At 40.6% G+C, this 22,156-nt stretch overlaps 1 protein-coding gene across 1 annotated transcript in view; it reads right to left on the minus strand.

Annotated features, from left to right (window-relative positions):
* Positions 1-22,156, minus strand: part of mms22l (MMS22-like, DNA repair protein) — a 163,327-nt gene that overhangs the window by 88,295 nt on the left and 52,876 nt on the right. Inside the window, exons 12-14 of the mRNA XM_043685419.2 lie at positions 17,154-17,273; positions 13,383-13,609; positions 8,798-9,307 (exon numbers count right to left, since the gene is read on the minus strand). Coding sequence (XP_043541354.2) covers positions 8,798-9,307; positions 13,383-13,609; positions 17,154-17,273 — 857 coding nt within the window. The remainder of the gene's footprint in view (positions 1-8,797; positions 9,308-13,382; positions 13,610-17,153; positions 17,274-22,156) is intronic.

Raw genomic sequence — 22,156 nt, forward strand, 5'->3', positions numbered from 1 at the left:
TTGTACTATGTACCAAATATACCGCAGTAACTCATCCAGCCTCCTTCAACAGTATCTTACAAATGAAAAACCATCTAGGAACAACAAGGACAACAGGTACATATGAACACCACCAGGTGCAAGTTCCCAACCAAGCCACACATCATCCTGACTTGGAACTATATTACTGTTCCTTTCGTTACTGGCTCAAAACCCTGGAACTCTCTCAACATCACTGGGGACCAACGCTCCCTCTAAGCTGAGTGACTGTGCAAGTGTTCCAATATTTACGCATTTACTTCTAATTCTGAAAATGGCTGCCGAGCATGGGTCTCAGAGATTCATGCAGATCAAAAGAATATATTAGAGGGAATGTTGCTAGGGACACAACAGTGTAGACAGGCTGCAGTGGTTCAAGATGGCAGCTCACCACCATCTTCACAAGGGCAATGAGGAGTGGACAACAAATCCTGGCATAGATATCGATACCTTCATCCTGTGAAATAACTTTTTTTTCAAAATGTTTTGCAAGAACATGGTTCTGCACAAATTTTGGCAGATAAGAAGAAAATTCTGTTTAATCTCTTTGACAAATTTTATCAGACAGCACAATTTCCTCTGCATTTTACTGCAGCAGCTGTACATTTCTGCTCCCAGACTAATATAATTCTCCAGCGGAGGTTGGGAGGTGGAAAACTGGCTGCAGTCATGGGAGGCGGAGGGAACATTTCAGGGGCACACTTCCATCGATCATAAATTAGCCCCCTCCTCACTTTTACCAGTATAAGCACCAAATTGAAAGTACCAACTGATAATCGAGATGAACTGAGGTAACCATGACTTTCACTGTATCTCTGCAGGTTGACTGTCCAACTTGTCAGAGACTGAGTTTGACAATGTACGGAAGTATTCAACAGCAAATTTCCACAGCAGACACATAAATACAACAAGATCAGCTGAGGAAGATGGAGGCCCAGAACCATATAGAATCCTCATTAGATGGCTGAAGACCAAATTTGCTGGCATAATCATTTGGCGGTACATTATCACTGTTTACTGAAGGTTCAAGCAGAATGTTCAATCCACTGACTCATAACTAAACAAATCCCTTGAATGTAAACAAATGAAAATGTGTTTGTAGCTCAAAAATTAACGACCCAGCATATCTTCAAGTTTTGGGGATGGAGTTGGTCTTTCAGTATGCAGAATGGTCTCATGATGAGTCAGGTGAATTGGCCATGCTAAATTGCCCACAGTGTTAGGTGCATTAGTCAGGGGTAAATATACAGTAGGGGACTGGGTCTGGGTGGGTTACTCTTGGGATGGTCGGTGTGGACTGGTTGGGCAGAAGGGCCTGTTTCCACACTGGAGGGAGTCTAATCTAATCTAATCTAAAAACATTTGATTTTATTTTCTGTTAACTTGGAACATATTGCTAAGATTTTTAATTTCAAGCCAAGTGAAAATGACAGACAAGGAGGCGAGACTATTAAGAATGTGAATGAATTCTCTGTGAACTCTGCTGCAAAGAAGATTATGTACAACCCATTTCCTCCTACTTTTTTCTTCCCATTTTCTAAAAGCAACAAATCCTGAATAGTTTCACTGGCATCTGCACTAGTTAGTTATCAAAATGAAGGAGGTTCACTGTCGCTCGCCAAATGCTCCCCTAGCTCAGATCATTTAACTTAGAACACAACAAGAATCCACTGCTGGATCTTCTAGTTCATATGACTCAGAGCAACTCCAACAAAGCTTTAATGTATGATCTGGGGAAATCAGTAAATCAAATACACAGTAATAGAACACACAATAACACACCTTGGCAGGCTGATCAAGATCAAGGGCCTCAAATAGCAAGTGTTCACCTCCTTAAGAAGGAAATGTCATTGTGACCCTCTGTGCACCCTAGCAGAGAGGGGAGTCTATGGCAGTGATCTGTTATAGAAAAGCACTTCCTTTTACTTTATATGTCAATATAGAGGGAGAGATTAGACAAATGTAAAATTAATAAGTGGTTTATAAAATGACAAAGGTTAAAGATAGGGTTAATGGTAGGTTTTTCTTCCCTAGGATTGGGAATTTCTAGACAGGGGTCATATTTTTAAGGTGAGAGGAGAGAGATTTAAAGAGGACAGGAGTACATTTTTTACACAGATGATGGGTTACGTGTGGAATGAACTTTTGAAGGGAGTGGTCGATGCGGGCACAGTTACAACATTTAAAAAAACCTTCGGTAAGTACATGAATAGGAATGGTTTGGGGGGATATGGTCAGGAGCAGGCAGATGGAACAAATTTAGTTTGGGATTATGCTCGACATAGACTGTTTGGACCGAAGGATCTATTTCCGTGCTGTATGACTCTATGACTCCACAGTCAGTTCTTGTGCAATTCCACATTATAGAAAAATCCGCTTTAGAAAGAGCACTTAAAATGTTGCTGCTGTAAGCACATTACAGTCAACACACATTTTAAAAGTTCACATTTTAGAAACAGCGTCCCCGATTTGTCAATCACGTGACACTGAATCTGCGTTGATGAAATGTCCATAATAACAGAATGGCCTGTATAAGAAATTGGTGAAAAAGGATATATTTTATCAAAATTTAGCAACCAATCAGCAGTCTCCTCCTGTACAGTATAAACATAGTTTGTTCCTCTTGAATTTGCATCCCTGTGAATTGACTTGAAGCTTGCAAGGTGAAAAGCTTTTACAAAATGCGTCTTTTATCAGCAATACTTGTGTTTTGTACTACCAAAAAGCCATAAGAAGAAAATAAAATGTCCAACAGTAATGTTGGTAACAAACTGAAATGTAAACTCTACCTTATTTTGCTTCCAATCTTAGCCCTCAAACATTTCAGTGAGATACCCTAGACTGTAATGCACACCTATGACCATTCCCTGAACTCCACAGATGTACTTGCAACAAAGGATTACAACTGTTTCCATCAGTAGCTGATAGGTAAGGTTATTTTGTAAGTTTTTTCAGAGACAAGCCAATTCAACCCCTTTTTACTGTTTGCCTGCATAGTATGCATTTCAAGCTGTACAGAAAAAAATACACAATACTGTTATTCATGTTCGCCTTGCTTAACACACAGGGGCACATGTAATTAGTCTCCAGAGATTAAAAACGGAATTCAACAAAGATTTCTCCAGATTATGAGCACTTCAAATGCACATTTCAATGCAAAATGTCACAATTTCTTCAGGAAGTTTTTGGAAGTTTGTTTATTTCTATTTCTACAAAAAATGTATGGAAGGTAAAAGACAACATTATCTAAACACTAGCTTAAATCTGATTTCACATATTTTTCACCAATGATAAGTAAGTAAACAAAGCTTGTCTGAGTTAAAATGTACTGGACCAGGGTCGGTAAACTATACTCTCTCCTGGATATTGCATCGGACAAGAATTTGACAATTAAAATATTCACACATTAACAATCACAACCACTACAGGAATGGATCTAGACTTTAAAATGATAATTGTACAAAGAACTGGAGTCTCAAAATGCCTTTCAATACTGGGAGGTGGTCATAATTAGAAAACTGAAATTTAATTTGTGTTAATGCAAAAGAATTTCTTCCAGAAATTGACATTAACTGATTGAGTAAAACGTTTTATTATTTCAATTCCTCATCATGCACAACAAAATATTTTAAAAAACATTTTAATAGGTATCATCTTTGAAATGGTCCTTTCACGGCTCATGTCCAGTTATCACGGTGGCAGGAATTGCATCCTTTTCATTATAATTTGATGAGTGATTGAGCAGTCATTAAACAATAAAACACAACTGAAAAGAAGTGGAAATTCTCAACTGTGTGAGATTTTGACTCCAGAAAACATAAGTTAACAGAAGCAAAGAACTTACTGTTATAACATTAATATTGTTTCTCATTTCAAACAACGTTTGTTGGCTAAGGCAGCCAGAATGACAAATAGTGTCATTAGGTTTCAGTTTTACAGCAGTTCTGGCTGATTCTATGACCTGAGAGATCAAACAATCTTAACTGTACTTATTAACTTTGCAAACGATTTTCAGTCATAGACAACACATATCGCAGCAATCAACAAGATGAATCTTACAGCATTGAAAGTACAAGAATCTCCTTCATTGTCATTTTCATTCATAAAAAGAATCGGCTTACTTGCCCATGGTTTGATCTATTCAGCATACCATTCTGTCTCTTTCTGGCTCACATTTTAGCGTAGCTTCCCCCATAAGATGGTTGAGTGTTGCTTAAGAGCTTGAAACTAAAACTCTTAATTACAACACACCCTTCAGTAAAAGCACTGACATTAGCTCCTGAATTTTATGGGTTTACTTTTATCATTCACTAAAATTATGCATTCCACAATAATATCCAAAAAAATCAGTCTCAATTATGACTGTATGGGCATTCAAACTATGTGAATTGTATTGAGTTTGGGATGAATACATCAATTTAGTTCTATTACCACAAGGATTTTTAAAAATAACAAATACTTTGCTAATGATCTCACTGCAACCCCAGACCTCTTTGTACTAGCATTGACAAATATATTCTCAAAGAAAAGATGTATTACATAATAAGACGGTGCAATTAAACCGAGGTTTTATACTTTTTAGAGAAAGGTAGTACTTTAATCTGCATTAAAATGTCATGGGTTCAAGCCCCACTACAGAACTGGAAAAATGAAGCTCTTTAAAGAGGACGCCATTTTGAGTACGAATTTACAGAGAAATCCTTCTCTGCCAGCTCAAGTGAATATATAAAATCCATGATACTACTCAAAGAGCAAGAAAAATCTCCCAGTGTACTGGTCAATATTTCAGTCCCTGCTAACAGCACCAAAAGTGATTATTTGGTCATTGTTCTGTTATTTATGGGATCTTGCTATACACAAATTGGCTCCAGTGTATGTGTACATAACAACGACTACATGTCAGAACTTCTGACTGACGCCTTGTTGTAGCGGGAAGGCGTTCCAGGTCTTACAGCAGCATTGTTATTATGATTGATCAAGCCACATTGTGGCAAGCCCCAGCAGACATCCAACATGTAGATGGGAGGAACTCAGGATCAATGGTAGAACTGAAAGTCTGGTTAAGGACAATGGAGATTATCTTGTCCGGGGTAATCAATACCTACCATGTATACAATAGAAATACTACCTGTAATGCAGAATCAGGATTTTGTCTTGGTCCTTGAAGAAGTTATTGACAGCTTATTAACAGAAGACCTGAGCTGAACACCATAGAATGATTATATTGATTGCATTTTGTGCATTTTGATGTTGTGATGTAAACTATGGGATTTATGTATATATATTTTAATATTATTTATTGCAAATCTGGCATCTTGAATTCTGGGTTTGAGAGAGAAATGGATTTTTCCTCTGGGTTTGAAGTTAATTATTAACTTGTAAGCATCCCTATAGCCTGGTGATTTCTTTCAAAACATTTTTTGAGGGTTAGCTTTAGAATTAATGGATTTGTGTGTGTTTGGGAGAGTTTTACCACCAAATAAGATAAACAATCCACAGTTTAGAAAGTCAGGATTTTTTTTCAAAAAAGCTTAAGACAGACACTCAGCTGAGAGAGAGAGCAGGAGAGATTTTTAATTTTAGTTTTTGAGTTTGCAGCAATCCTGTGAAATCTTTGGAATACGATTGCTATATAGAGTAATGTTCCTGAGAAGGGAAGAATAAAGTGAATTAGGTTACACTTAAATGAAGAATTAGTGTAGTCCATGACCAGGAAGAATCTATTTGCAGTTCCAGTCTAATAGCTGAAGTCTGGTATGAGTATTGCACCAGTGGTGGTCCCGGGCACTGTATCAGGGATGTGTTTTGCATACTATAAAAAAATGTTTTTTTCTTTTCATTTTATGAAAGAATGTTTTAGGATTAATGGGAATTTATTTTAACTGTATAGTGAAATATCTTAGAATTTGCATTGTAAGTAAATGACTTGTTTATTTTGTCTTCATTTCTTTCAAAATAAGCATCTGCTTTAATATTAAAGCAAAATCTGCAGCATTGTGTGATTATGTTTCAGTGGGTTTCGATTTGTTTGTCAAAATCAAAACAAATCAAAATAGGATCTCTTGTACAGGTTCTTGTCTGGGATCTGACTTGCCTGGAAATAACATCAGCTGAAATCATGACAATAATGACGGTAAAGCCATTAATGCAGTTGAAGAAAGGCAGCCAGGGGAGAAAAGTTTCAGGAGATGGTCGGAGTTGGACAAAGTAAGCTGGCCGTCTACACCAAGCGCCTCCTGAGCAACTGCATGAGACTGATCTAGACCATCTACAACTTTGGAGTTGTATATGACCCTGAGATAAGCTTCCCACCACTTAGTTGCTCCCTCAGTAAGAGTACCTACTTTCACCTCCCTAGCATTGTGGGTCTGCGCTTTGGGCGGAATCTCCCAGTCCTGGGGGGTGGGAAGATCATCAATTAGGTGAGACAGTTTCACCACACAACTTCACTGCCTTTCCTTCTCCACCTGAGTTCCATTCTGGTGGGATGCCCAAGCTTGATCCTCCTGCCCTACCTCTACTTGAGGCCCTAAGGTGGTCAACTATAACAAGTGCAGTACCTTTTTCAAAATATATCCATGGGACATGGGTGTTGTTGGCTGGCCCAGCATTTACAGCACATTCCTAATTGCTCAGAGGACAATTAAAGAGTTAACCACATTGCCGTGGGTTAGAGTCACAAAGAGGCCAGACCAGGTAAGGATGGCAGATTTCTTTCCCTAAAGAGTACTTATGAACCAGATGGGATTTTTTTTCCCCTGACATTCAACAGTGGTTACATGGCCACCATCAGGCTAGTTTGTCAATAGGTTGTACTGAATTAAAATTTCACCATCTGTCCTGGTTGGAATCAAACCCATCTGTCCAAAACACTGGGCTAGGACTCTGTATTACCAGTCCAGTGGCATGACCACGAGGCCATCACTTCATTCCTGTGCACAACTGATGATGATAGGCTGCCTGTTATTGTTAGATGATGAAAGAATCATGCACAATCAAGGGACTGGACATAGGGCTACTAAAAACTTCACACTCCTGTCTTTGCTTCTATTCCTGGCCTCCTTTCCCCATGATACCTAATCCCAGAAAATGTCCCTCACAAAAAGCCCTTATCCAAGATCTCGACCCTAGGAATGTTGATTGTTCTAACAACTACAGCCTTCGCAGTGGCACTGACATGTTAGAGTGCTGATGGTCTCTGATTGGCCAGCAGTTCTCGCTGGGTGGGACTTTTGCTTCCAGCGAGTGATTTCAGACATAGCCCTGGCACTGCCCTCGTGGTAGGAGATACAGCCAACCTTGTTGTGTACAGTCAGGTGGACTGCCTCACACCTTTTCAGCAAGAGAGATACATGAAGACACCAGAAAATCCCTGCCCTGCCTCAGTTTGACAGCCACTGAAGTTATTTCTAGGCTTGACTGATTGAATACTCTTTTGGCCAACCTCCCATCTACCGACCACTATAAATCTGAGCTAATCCAAAACTCTGCTACCTTCACCCTAACCCCATTACTAATGTGTTCCCTGATTCATTTTGGGACCTTGTCTCTCAAAAACCTCAATTTTTAATTTCTCTCCTTATTTTCAAATTCTCCATTATTGCTATAACCTCAAACAGCCTTACAACCCTCTCAGATTGCTGCCTTCCCTAATATGAGCGTCATGCACTTTCCCAGTTCTTGTTCATCAAGAGTGGCACCATGCTTTTATTGTTTACATCCCAAGAATTGGAACTACCCTCCTAAATGACTCATCTCTTTCCTCCTTTAAAAACTGTCTTTGGTCATGCTTTTGGTCTCCAGTCCCAATATCCTCACATGTGGCTCAGTGCAAAATTATGTTTGATAATGTGCCTTTGAAGCACCTTTTTACTATGTTGAATGCTTTAGGGGAGGCTAGGGCCTAGTGGTATTGTCACTGAACTGATAATCCAGAGATCCAGGTCATGTTCTGGGAACCCGCATTTGAATCCTGCCATGGCACATGATGGGATTTGAATTCAATAAAAATCTGGAATTCAGAGCCTAATGATGACCATGAATCCATTATCGATTGGCACAAAACCCATCTGGTTCCCTCATGCCCGGTGACTCCAGACCCACAGTAATGTGGTTGACTCTTAACTGCCCTCTGGGCTATTATGGACAGATAATAAATGCTGGTCTAGCCAGCGATGCCCTCATCCCGCGAATGAATTAAAAAAATACTTTTGCAACATGTTGTCATTGACAGAAGCTAAGATGGATTGATTTAAGTGATTTAATATTTTAGGTGCATGCTATTACAACAGAGCAAAAGCCAAAAGAATAGTTTATCCTGCATTCCCAACACTGAACCATCCTAACGTGTTACAACTGTCTCTTGATTTACTCACGGGTTCAATGAATCAACCCACCAAGTGGTGAGGTGCTAAACTTGATACAATGCAAACTTCTCACATTCAAACCACGGTCTGTGCAGAGCTCACTCTATCAACAGCTGTAACAATGGAATCATCCAAAATACAGACAGGAAATTTTACCTGGGTTTTGACACTTACCTGCTAATGAATGAGTCTTATTGGAAAGATGTTTGTGCTTGTGACATCCCGGTGAGATGTATCACATGAATCCTCGCTACATCAGCAACACAACAAAACATCCATTGACTAATATCAGAGTACCTCTGTATTTACTGGGATGCTGGGCAACAATATTTCAGTGATAACTTAATTCACTCGCATATTTAGAGATGATACTGTAAACGTTCAAGGGAACTGCTGAGGGAATATTCACTCACCTCAAACGAGCCAGTACAACCTGCAAAAATGTAAGTGCTGCATTCAGTTCCGATTCCCTACAGGCACGGTACAGCAAGCTGAACCCTTCATTCAACAGCTTCTCTTCGGAAAGGTGTAGGTAGGAGCTGGTCTCGAATACCTCCTGCACAGCTTCAATATATGCTGCAAGCAATGGCCAGAGAGTAACTTTCCGTGTGTGGTCAGTAGTTTTCAGATAGAATTCTTTAGTTACAATCTGAAAGTTTGCTGACAGTTTTGTAGCAAGAAAGCTGATGTCAACATTCTTCTCTTCATACATCAGAAGAAACGCAAAGTATCCCTTCCAAATCAATGCTTGCTGGGCAATAGAGAGCTTGCTAGGTTTTAAAAGGTCCAGAAGATCTGCTACCCGGCTGACAACATCCTCTATCCCAGCCACTGCTGCAAGGACTAGAAAAAGGCTGAAAAAATTCTGTAGTCCCAACTCAGTAAGTTCTTGCATCTTCCGCTGATGGAACTTGGAATAAATCCTAGAAAATTAACAGGTTGCTCAGTGTCATTCAGTAGGAACAGAAACTGGTAAAATATTCTAAGGAAAATATCTGGAGAGATTTCAATGCAGCTGACGAGGTAGGATTATCAGAAAAAGCTGATGTAATTTCAGGTTGCATCACATTGCTAACATCACATATTTACCATTCAAAAGGGAGGGAGGCAAAAACAAGTAACTATAGGCCAGTTAGCTTAACGTCTGTCATTGGGAAAATATTATCGTTTATTCCAAAGTATACAACAGTAGATCATTTAGAAATGCATAATATAACCAAGCAGATTCAGCATGGCTTTATGAAGGGGAAACAATGCCTGATAAATTTATTAAAATTTGTTGAGGAGGCAACATGTAGGATAGATACAGGCAAAACAGTGGATGCAATATATTTGGATTGTCAGAAAGTTTGATAAGGTAATATTTGAGAAGTCTACTTGAAATAAGAGCTGATAGTGTTGGAAGTAGCATACTAGCATGGCTAGAGGATTGGCTACTTAATGTGGGATGAAAGGAGTATTTGCAGGATGGCAACATGCAATGTGAGGAGTTCCACAGGGATCAGTGCTAGGGCCGCAATTATTTATAATATAACTTAATGGCTGGAAAAAGAAGTGAATGCACTATCACCAAGTTTGCGGATGACACAAATACAAGAGGGAAGACAAGTAGGGAGGAACACAAAGAAAGTGTAAAGGAAAACAGATAGACAAAATCTTGGCAGACTGAATATAATCTGGAAAATCTGAAGTTATGGACTTTGAGAGATACAGAGGAACTAAATGTTATTTAAACAGAGAAAGACTGTAGAAAGCCACAGCACAGAGGGACCTGGATGTCCTTGTGTATGAATCACAGAAAGCTAACATCCAAATTCAGCAGATAATAGGAACGTCAAATGGAATGGGGGCCTTTGTTTCAACGGCAAGAGGGTTGCTTCCCGAGGGGAGACTCTGGAATCTGAATCTCAGAGTAACGAGTCACCCACTTAAAACAGAGAAGAGAAGGGCTATCTTCGCTCAGAGGGTGGTGAATCTGTGGAGTTCTTCATCACAGATAGAAGGTTGAGACATACAACATAATCAGAGGGTTAGATAGGGCGGAAAGTGAGAGCCTTTTTCCTCGGATGGTGATGGCTAGCAAGAAGGACATAGCTTTAAATTGAGGGGTGATAGATATAGGACAGATGTCAGAGGTAGGATTTTTACTCAGAGATTGGTTAGGGGCACGGTACTGCCTGCCTGCAGCAGTAGTAGATTCGCCAACTTTGAGAGCATTTAAACGGTCACTGAATAGACACACGGATGAAAATGGAATAGTCGAGGTTAAATGGACTTCAGATTGGTCTCACAGGTTGGCGCAACATCGAGGGCTGAAGGACCTGTACTGCACTGTAATGTTCTATTTATTCTGTTTAGAGTTGAGGCTGGGTCATTAAGAATATTTGAGAGAAAGTGAGGGCTGCAGATGCTGGAGATCAGAGCTGAAAATGTGTTGCTGGAAAAGCGCAACATGTCAGGCAGCATCCAAGGAACAGGAGAATCGACGTTGATTCCTGAAGAAGGGCTTGTGCCCGAAACGTCGATTCTCCTGTTCCTTGGATGCTGCCTGACCTGCTGCGCTTTTCCAGCAACACATTTTCAGCTCATTAAGAATATTGCAGACTGAGATAGACAGACATAAAATCATTAAGGGAATCAAGAGTTATGGGGAAAAGGCATCCATCTGGAGGTGATCAGCCCTGATCTCATTGAATAATGGAGAAAATTGATGTTTTCCATTCCACCTTCAACATTCACTCCCTCGAGCACTAACACACAGTGTAGCAGTATATATACACCATCTATAGGATGCATTGCAGTAACCCATTGTAGCAATATACAGAGGAACCTCGATTATCAGAACAAGATGGGCAAGCACTATTTCATTCGAATAATTGATTGTTCGTTTAATTGATTTAATACCTTTCCTCTGGGGCTCGGAGTTTTCTGTTAAGTCTGCTCCCCACTCAGGAAACTAGGCAGCAGCACACTGTGCGCAAGACCCAACCCTGCCCCCACCTCCGCACCCCAATCCAGTCCAATACCACCCCCATCCCCGCCGCCCTGCAACCCTGCCCAACACTGCCCCCGCGCCCCCAACCCATCAAAAACTGTTCCCATGCCCACCCTCCAATCCCATCTAACACCGACCCCTCCCTGCTCCCTGCCTGCCTCCCAACCCATCAAACACTGCCTCCCTGCCCGCGCCCATTCCCGCTCCCCCGTCTGCCCCCCCAACCCTGTCCAACACCGCTCCCCCTCGCACACCCACCCCCCCAAACCTGTCTAACACCTCCCCCTTACCCCCACCCTCAACCCCATCCAACACCGCCCCAATTCCCGTCCCTGCCCGTCCCAACCCCACTCCCAACCCCCAACCACATCCAACACTGCCCCCTGCCCCCCATCCACCCCCTGCCCTCTCCCCAATCCGTCCAACACCACTCTCCTCCAACCTAGTTTACTACATCAGGTGCTCCCGATTTGGTTTTCTCTACATCGGGGAGACCAAACGTAAACTAAGGGCACGTTTCACTGAGCATCTCAGCCAAGCTCGCAGGGGCCGACCTAACCTCCCACTCACCGCTCATTTTAATTCCCCGTCTCACTCTCTTTCCAACATGACTATCCTTGGTCTCCTCCACTGCCACAATGAATTAGACCGCAAGTTGGAGGAACAACACCTTATCTTCCGCCTGGGCAGCCTACAGCCTGGAGGACTCAATTTCAAATAAGTTCTCCAATTTCAAATAACCTCCCTTCCCATCCCCAGACTCCATTCCCAACCCCTCCCTCTCCCTTCAATTCCTCTGATCCATCCTTCCTTCCAGCTACCAACCAGATTTTTTCCTTCCATGACCAACTAGATCGTACCCTCTACCTTCACCTATCCCGATCTCACCACCCTGACCCCTCGCTTATCTACAGCTCCCCTTACATCCACCCCCAGTCCTAAAAAAGGGTTACACCTGAAACATCGACTTCTCCACAGCTGCTTGGCTTGCTGTGTTTTTCAAGCTTCCTGCTGTCTACCTTGGATTCCAGCATCTGCAGTTTTTTTTGGCTCTATGTAAATTATTGACTCTTGTTTCAAACTATTAAGTGTATCTCTGATTGGTCAGAACTACAGAAAGTTCCAGAAAACTGTCTAAAAGGTATAACAACATACTTCACCTGCACACTTCACTCTTGGAACCACCCTTAAAATCTCTGGAATCGTCTGAGGTCCTCCAAGGAGACCAGCCTGGCAGAGGCAGAGACCAGCTGACCACCCAGAGAGAGACAGGAAGAAGGCAGCTTCACAGACCCAGAGACAGAGCCACAGAGAAAGGGACTGCGTAAATCTTCCAGAGACCTAGGAAGTAGTGTAATCTTAAGGGGCCTTAGTATTAGAGATTAGTTTAGTACTAAAGACTATTGTAACTTTGTTCCTAATAAAGTTGGCACCATTCTGTATTGGTAAGATCTTGTGTTTGTATTGATTTGACTGCTTTGGTATTGTAGGACACCTGGGCAAATTCATTCATAACATTCTGGTTGGAATTGTCTTGTTTAAAGAGGAAACCAGACAACATCATCAAGGCTCCTTGAAGCACCAGTGACCTCTATCACCTAGAAGAACAAAGCATCAGATGCATGGGAACATTACCACCTGCACGTTCCTCACCAAGTCGCGCATCATCCTGATTTTGCAACAACATCGCCATTGTTTCAACATTTGGGGTCAAGACCTAGAAGTCCTTTCCAAGCAGCAGTGTAGGTGTCCCAAAAGGACTGCAAGGGTTCAAGAAGACTGCTCACCCCCACCTTTCCCAGGGCAATCAGGGATGGACAAAAATCAATGGCCAAGGCATAACACCCATGTCCCATAAACAGATAAAGACAAAATTTTAATAAACACATCTTGTAATACTGTTCTGCCAAACTGGTATAGATTAAGTGGGTCAGTCTTGCTAACAAGCTTATAGGTTAGCACATATTGGGGGAATAAATCTTATTTACAGCATAGTTTATTACCTTCCTTTCAGTTGTTTCCATGGATGCATCCCACTTGTTTCCACTCCTTTTGAAATCTGCAGAGCCAAAATTCTGAGGAAGAGCTGAAAACTATTCTGCGATTGGTACAAGTTGGAGCTTTGTTCATCACAGCAACAGGCCTTTGTCATTTCAAGCATAGATAAAGGAGATTTGCTCACACTGGCCAGCCCTTTCAAGCCAAGCCAAGGAATGTTGAAGGAACTATTCTGTGATAATGGACAGAGAATGCAATGCAGTCAGCAATACTTAGGACATCCAAACAAATAGAAAACTCAAATTCATTACTTCACCTCATGACGTACAACTGACAAATTTAAAATATCCTCATCTTTTCTTTCAAACGTATCCTGCATCTTTAAAATGCATAAAATGGAAACAGAAAACAACTTAGCAGACGCACCATTTTGAAAAACTGAGACTCCCAGGTTAATATTGATGGCATGAGCTTCTAAATTCTACACAATATTCACTCAGGTCCTTTCAAAGCTGAAATCAACAATTACTCACATATCGCATACACACAGTCATAGCAATTGCATTATTCCCCACTACAAATAGAGTGAAGCTCCTTATGTTAGGTATGTCAATGGGAAAATCATTGAAAAACAGACAACATTTATCAGTTGTATTGGTTATATTTGTAGATGGTCATTTTTGTGCCTGAATTTGACTGAAAAATTGTGACAATGTTAATTGAAAGAAGTCAACCTGACAGTGTGGTAGTGACTCAGAAAAAGAAAGTTAAATTCAGAAGTTAATTCAATAAAATATCATAATTTTGAGCATACAAATAAATATATTGCTGAAAAATATTTTCCATTTTGCATACAGATTCTCTCACCTCCTGTGGACTTTTATTTCATGCAGATTAAGCTCCACAGCTTCTCTTTCTATTTCTCTTTACTCTTATCTATCACCATTCTATATGTTTGAATAGAACACAGCATTGGGAATGAGACTGTCAGTCAACTAGATAACATCCTTCTCCAAATTCCCATGTCAGGGCACAAAGTATTTTTGAAGGAATATAAATATATAATCATGAGGAGTTCATCTTTGCTTGACTAGACCAATGTCCTGATTTCAATTGGTTACCATATTATACCAGATCACAAGAAAAGCATTTCTCTATCACTGAAAGCAACTACCTTGTGCCTGCAGAAGCCATTGTGGTTCCTGAAAGCCACACTTGACAAAGCTACAGTGGTCTATTCCCAAGTTGCTTCACGAACGCAATTCATGTTCACAGAAATCCAAAACTTGCAATGCAAAGTGGAAAAGCAGTTAACAAAATCGAATGATGTGAAGGTGCCGGTGTTGGACAGGGGTGGACAAAGTTAGAAATGACACAACACCAGGTTATGGTCCAACAGGTTCAATTGGATGTATTAGCTTTTGGAGCACTGCTCCTTCATCAGATAGCTGTGGAGCATGATCATAAGACACGGATCTTTTGCTATAAATTCTGTCTTATGATCCTGTTCTACATCTACGTTATGAAGCAACAGCACTTCAAAAGCTAGTACTTCCAAATAAACCTGCTGGGCTATCACCTGGTGTTGTGTGATTTGTAACAAAATGGAAGGCAGCAGAAACAAATGTCAATATCATAAATTAACAATGCAGAATTTTTAAAATTAATTCAAGGGACATGGACATCATTGGCTACACCAACGTTTACTAACCATCCCTGATTGATCAGACAGCCATTAAGGGTCAACCACATTGCTGTCAGTCTGGAATCACATGCAGGCCAGTCACCCTCCTGAAAGGACATTAGTGAACTCGACAGGCTTTTCTGACAATTGACAACATTTCATGGTCAACATTAGATTCTTGATTTCAGATTATTTTTGATTTCAGATTATTATTGAATTCGAGGTCCCCCAACTGCCCCAGCAGGATTCAAATCCAGATGCCCAGAATAGTACCTGGGTTTCTAGATTAATATTCTGGCAATAATGCCATTAACCTTTTGCCCTACCCCCAATAGTTCTAATCTGAGTGCATCTGTAATGAGTTATTAATTCTTCACACATTTTTGAACAATAACCTCACTCTTTTCATTAGTTCAAAAAATTGGTTAAATTGCTTCGTTTTAGATCATAATTTCAATTGGTTCTGGAAGAAAGATATCCACAAGATATCTTTCTAAATTAACCTTGCTGCAACCAATCCAGGGACTGGGTGAACAAAGGAGAGGAATCAATCCATCCCTTTTCACCCAGGTACTTGACAGATTGGGGTACCCCCATTGGAACCAAAATAAAGCTGGGATTTAGTCATAAAAGTTTCATTCATAATTATGCTCTCCATAAAATTTATAATGAGTAAAGGATAATCCTGGTTTGTTGTCTGTTACTAAGAATTCCTTAAAGTGACTGACTATATACCCTGATTGATGATGTGATTATTGTGAGAAGAAAGTGAGGTCTGCAGATGCTGGAGATCAGGGCCGAAAATGTGTTGCTGGAAAAGCGCAGCAGGTCAGGCAGCATCCAGGGAACAGGAGAATCGACGTTTCGGGCATAAAGCCCTGAAGAAGGGCTTATGCCCGAAACGTCAATTCTCCTGTTCCCTGGATGCTGCCTGACCTGCTGCGCTTTTCCAGCAACACATTTTCGGCCCTGATTATTGTGAGACACTTGTAAATCCCCTTGAATTGGTGCCATTTCAAATTATTGTAAGGAAAGATGAAATCCGCATGCAAGAGATCATTAAAATTTTCTGATCTGGATTTTTACAGAACATCAGAAAGTATCATTGCTTTGCAACTGACCACAAAATACCAGCTAATACTACAAAGGAAAGATAACATACAACAGCATAATTTCCACTAAATATAAATGCACAATGAAACATGGCACTGTTGGGACATTAAGCAAACAGTAATTTTGTAATTATTAGCTTTGCAATATGGTCTACTTTTGATTCAATTAGATGACTCTTTTTAGAACAACAAATGATCAGGTAAAGGCTGAAAAACATCAGGTATAGGCTGCAAAAATGGAACTGCAAATATCTCCCAATTTATTTGTTTATACGTCTGTTTTAGAACCTCAGTGTTCTCCTGCCAAGCAAAATTATAATGCAAAGTCGACATCAATCACACTTAGTCTGTGATAGACATAATCTAAATTCTGATTTATATAGTTTTACGCCATTCATGTCTCTCAATATCTAACGATATTATTGACAAAAATTGTACAAATCCAAGACCTGCAATTTGAATTTGACTTATATTAGGCCCTCTTAATATATCCTGCATTATGTGGCATTACATCCTGATTGTTATGAAGCAGTGACGCTGACTTGGTGAGCCAATGACAGTAAACCCTGAAAGCGATGATAGAGAAGCACATCCTAATATGGGACAGTTTGTAAAGTAGCAGGGACTTAGAATACCTCAATTTGGCTTGATTACCCTGCAGATACACTCACTTTCAATAACATTTTTCAAGGCTCATACCAACAGCACAAAGTTTTTGCAATATATATTTCAACTCCTAAGTAACAGTATGGATCTGTTACTGTAATGCAACTAAATATTGTCTAAATCTACACAGAACATACAACTTTAACATGGCAACTGAATTCAATTATGAAGTTGAAATTCCACAGGAACTTTGCTCTAAATATTCAAAAGATCACAATTTTTCTATGTCAACAGTTTTCAATAGTTGCAATTATCTTATTTTCCCATCAATGAAATTTTTGGACTATTAACAGTTGTGCAAATTTTGTACTCACCAGGTGCTTACTGTAATATTCCCAGAGTACAGAAACAACATTTAGGTTAGTATCCCAGATATTACAGAGTGTTAGGCAGCATTGAACATGCATCCGTAAATTTTCTTCCAAAATGCCTGCCTAAAATATTGAAGCCAAAAGTTACGATCAAATAATAACCATAGACAATGCATTTTATTAAATATTAGATTTTGTGCATCATTTCAATGGTAGCAAAAAAATTTCACCAGTACTCTTCAGAATATTTTGAGATTGAGGATAGCACTGTAGCTTCTTTTTTCAGGAGCTGACTTCAATTTAGGTTTCCTGAATGACATTTTATATATATTGTCAGTCTGCTCAAAACATTGACAAATGGAAAAGAATGAGGTTTGTCTCCTTCATGTTACAAGGTTTTCAAAAATATAGACCCCGGTGGCTATGATACATTTCGTATCAATGAGCATGCTTTGGAAGGTATGCAGAAAAATTGGCATTGATTAAATCATGGAAGTATTTTCTTACATATGTGCTGGAATTGGAAAGCACAGAAGGAGCTGGCAAGACATACGTCACTTAATATAAACAAATGCAACAAAAATTATATTGAGGGAGAATAACAATATGTTGATACAAGTTAGATGACATTCTGCAGGACACAACTCAGGCGAGAGACTGAAGGGTTGTGATGAATAGATGGCTGAAACAATCAGAAGTGTGCAACAGCAGCGAAGAATGCAATAGGACAATGAAGCCAGATGCAAAAAGCAGTACACACAGGAAGTGATCTTGAGTTACACATGGAACATCCAAATTAGGAGCAGAAGTAGGCCATTTGGCCCTTGTGCCTGTTTAGCATTAAACAGAATTGGAGCTAATCTGTTCGGTCTTTGAATTCCGCAATCTCATCTCTGACTTGGAAGTGCACAAAGTAATTTTGAAATGGTGGCTCCCAGTTATGGACTCACTCACAAGAGAATCCTTTCGACGTACATTTTGTCATGATCATTCAGAACGTTATATCCTTCAATCAAGCCAATCTCCATATTTTTCAACTCCAAACTATCCCAATATGTTCAACCTTTCCTCATAAAACAACCTAACATAAAACTCCTGTAGGCTAGAGCACCCCTGAATCACCTTCAATGCATTACCATCCTTCTTTAATTCAGGAGACTAAAATGAGACGAGTGGGAAAGGTGTGGAATCTTGTGACGGATAGTCAGCACCACTGAGAACAGCAGGTAAGGTGAAGTAGAAAGACCAATGGTGGACCTGAGTGGGACTTAGGACATAAACAAGGGTGAGAGCATTCTAGTCCATACTTAAATGAAGGCAATGGTTAAAAAAAAACCCAATCATACATTCTATTTACTTGACGTATGCCTGGGGATCTCAGCCCCGTGATTTGCACATCTGCACTATGTGGGAAAGCCGAGACACACCACGTGGTGTGAATGACCAACACGTGCAGGAGATGTCTCCGGCTGGAGCAACTGGAGTTCCAGGTTCTGTAACATCCTTAGTTTTATATTTGATTCTTCTTGTAACAAAGGAATGGCATTTCATTAACTTTCTTAATTCCTGATTACACCAGATTGCTGGTTCAGCAGTCCCTAGAATCACTGCGTCCCGTATCGGGGCAAAGCTGAAAAGGAAAAGCAAAGTCTTGCACTTATACAGTACTTTACAGACCATGAAGTAGTTTTGAAGTTTATTCACTGGTGTAATGTTGGAAAGAATACAACCCATTTTCCAACATCAAGTCATTATCAAGAACAAACTGATAGTGACCAGATAATCTGTTTTTGTAATGCTGACTGTGGGATAAATATTGGTCAGTACACCAGGGATAAAATCCCACGCTTTTCTTTGATACAATGTAATGCAATATTTACATTCACTGAAGAGAACTGGCTAGGCTTTGATGAAACATTGCATCTATAACATGGCATCTTCACCAGCATGAACCTGCTTTGGTATTGCAATAGCATATCCACATAAATTTCCAAGCTCAGGTCACAGTATGGGACTTGAAACACAATCTTTTGACTCAGAGGTGAGTGTGCGACCAACTAGTCACAGCTGACAGCTGGGAATTGATTGCTGGGATTGGCTACTTGAATTATGACAAGAGTCTGTGATTGGGATTGTTTACACAGGAGAACAGAAGGCTGAAGGTAAATGCATAAAAGTATTCAAGATCCAAAACAATATAAACAAGGTTAATGCCAGAAAACAGAAGCCATTGTTTTCAGACTTTATTACAACCTCTGTTTCCCAGCTACTAACACATCCACGCTCCCAGGAAATTGTCTGGGTCACAACCCTTCTGCTCATTCAGGCTATTCTGGACCTAGTGCTTTGCAATGACCAAGACTCTATAAAAGATCTTAAAGTAAGGGAACCCTTAGGAAGTAGCGACCATAATATGATAGAGTTCAGTCTGGAGTTTGAAAGGGAGAAGGCAAAATCGGATGTAATGGTGTTACAGTTGAATAAAGGTAATTATGAGGGCATGAGAGAGGAACTGACTAAAATAGACTGGAAGCAGAGGCTAACCGGGAAGACAGTAGAGCAAAAATGGCAGGAGTTTGTAGGTATAATTGAGGACACTGTACAGAGGTTCATTCCCAAGAAAAGAAAGATTAACCGGGGAGGGATTAGACAACCTTGGCTGACAAAGGAAGTCAGGAAATGTATTAAAGAAAAAGAGAGATCCTATAAAGTGGCTAAGAACAGTGGGAAATCAGAAGATTGGGAAGGATACAAAAGCAAACAGAGGATAACAAAGAGTGTAATAAGAAAGGAGAGGATCAAATATGAAGGTAGGCTAGCCAGTAATATTAGAAATAATAGTAAAAGTTTCTTTCAGTACATAAGAAACAAACGACAGGCAAAAGTAGACATTGGGCCACTTCAAACTGATGCAGGAAGCCTAGTGATGGGAGATAAGGAAATAGCAGGAGAACTTAACAAGTACTTTGCGTCAGTCTTCACAGTGGAAGACATGAGTAATATCCCAAAAATTAAAGGGTGTCACGGGGCTGAGTTGAGTATAGTTGCCATTACGAAAGAGATAGTGCTAAAAAAGTTAAAAAGTCTTAAAATTGATAAATCTCCTGGCCCCGATGGGATACACCCTAGAGTTCTGAGAGAGGTGGCTGAGGAAATAGTAGAGGCATTGGTTGAGATCTTTCAAGAGTCACTGGAGTCAGGAAACGTCCCGGATGATTGGAAGATGGCTGTTGTAACCCCCTTGTCCAAGAAAGGATCAAGGCAAAAGATGGAAAATTATAGGCCAATCAGCTTAACCTCGGTTGTTGGTAAAATTCTAGAATCCATCATTAAGGATGAGGTTTCTAAATTCTTGGAAGAGCAGAGTCTGATTAGAACAAGTCAACATGGATTTAGTAAAGGGAGGTCATGCCTGACAAACCTGTTGGAATTTTTTGAAGAGGTAACAAGTAGGTTAGACCAGGGAAACCCAGTGGATGTGGTCTATCTAGACTTTCAAAAGGCCTTTGATAAGGTGCCACACGGGAGGCTGCTGAGCAAGGTGAGGGCCCATGGTGTTCGAGGTGAGCTGCTGGGATGGATTGAGGATTGGCTGTCTAACAGAAGGCAGAGAGTTGGGATAAAAGGTTCTTTTTCAGAATGGCAGCCGGTGACGAGCGGTGTCCCGCAGGGTTCGGTGCTGGGGCCACAGCTGTTCGCATTATATATTAATGATTTGGATGAGGGAACCGGGGGCATTCTAGCGAAGTTTGCCGATGATACAAAGTTAGGTGGACAGGCAGGTAGTACTGAGGAAGTGGGGAGGCTACAGAAGGATCTAGACAGGTTGGGAGAGTGGTCCAGGAAATGGCTGATGGAATTTAACGTGAGCAAGTGCGAGGTCTTGCACTTTGGCAAAAAGAATAAAAGCATAGACTACTTTCTAAATGGTGAGAAAATTAATAAAGCCAAAGCACAAAGGGATCTGGGAGTGCTAGTCGAGGATTCTCTAAAGGTAAACATGCAGGTTGAGTCCGTGATTAAGAAAGCGAATGCAATGTTGTCTCTTATCTCAAGAGGGTTGGAATATAAAAGCAGAGATGTACTACTAAGACTTTATAAAGCTCTGGTTAGGCCCCATTTGGAGTACTGTGTCCAGTTTTGGTCCCCACACCTCAGGAAGGACATACTGGCACTGGAACGTGTCCAGCGGAGATTCACACGGATGATCCCTGGAATGACAGGTCTAACATATGAGGAACGGCTGAGGATACTGGGATTGTATTCGTTGGAGTTTAGAAGATTAAGGGGAGACTTAATAGAGACGTACAAAATAATACATGGCTTGGAAAAGGTGGATGCTAGGAAATTGTTTCAGTTAAACGAGGAGACTAGGACCCGTGGACACAGCCTTAGAATTAGAGGGGGTCATTTCAGAACAGAAATGCGGAGACATTTCTTCAGCCAGAGAGTGGTGGGCCTGTGGAATTCATTGCCACGGAGTGCAGTGGAAGCCGGGACGCTAAATGTCTTCAAGGCCGAGATTGATAGATTCTTGTTGTCTAGAGGAATTAAGGGCTACGGGGAGAACGCTGGTAAGTGGAGCTGAAATGCGCATCAGCCATGATTGAATGGCGGAGTGGACTCGATGGGCCGAATGGCCTTACTTCCACTCCTATGTCTTATGGTCTTATGGTCATGTGTTTAGCCCCAAGATAAGCTCCTGGTCTCATATGCAGTCTATCACTAATTCAACTTGCATAACATTATCTGATTTTGACCTGGTCTCAGTTCATTTGCAAACTGAAATCCTCAGTCACCTCTATTTTACTTTTGTACTTGGCTGTTCCAATGCACTCCAACTCATCTCCCACATGATATATTCTGCAAACCTGAGGTCACCCAAAACTCTGCTCTGTGTCATTACTCGCATCATCCCATTTAGCTATTAGCCTTGGCATTCCTGCCCGGCACTCGCTTTCAGTTAAGTCTGATTTTGAATTGATCATTTCGATCCTTGTTTTCAA

The sequence above is a fragment of the Chiloscyllium plagiosum genome, unplaced genomic scaffold, assembly GCF_037043375.1.
Source record: "Chiloscyllium plagiosum isolate Xiang-an unplaced genomic scaffold, Cpla_swu_hap1 HiC_scaffold_3, whole genome shotgun sequence".
NCBI classification, from domain to species: Eukaryota; Metazoa; Chordata; class Chondrichthyes; order Orectolobiformes; family Hemiscylliidae; genus Chiloscyllium; species Chiloscyllium plagiosum.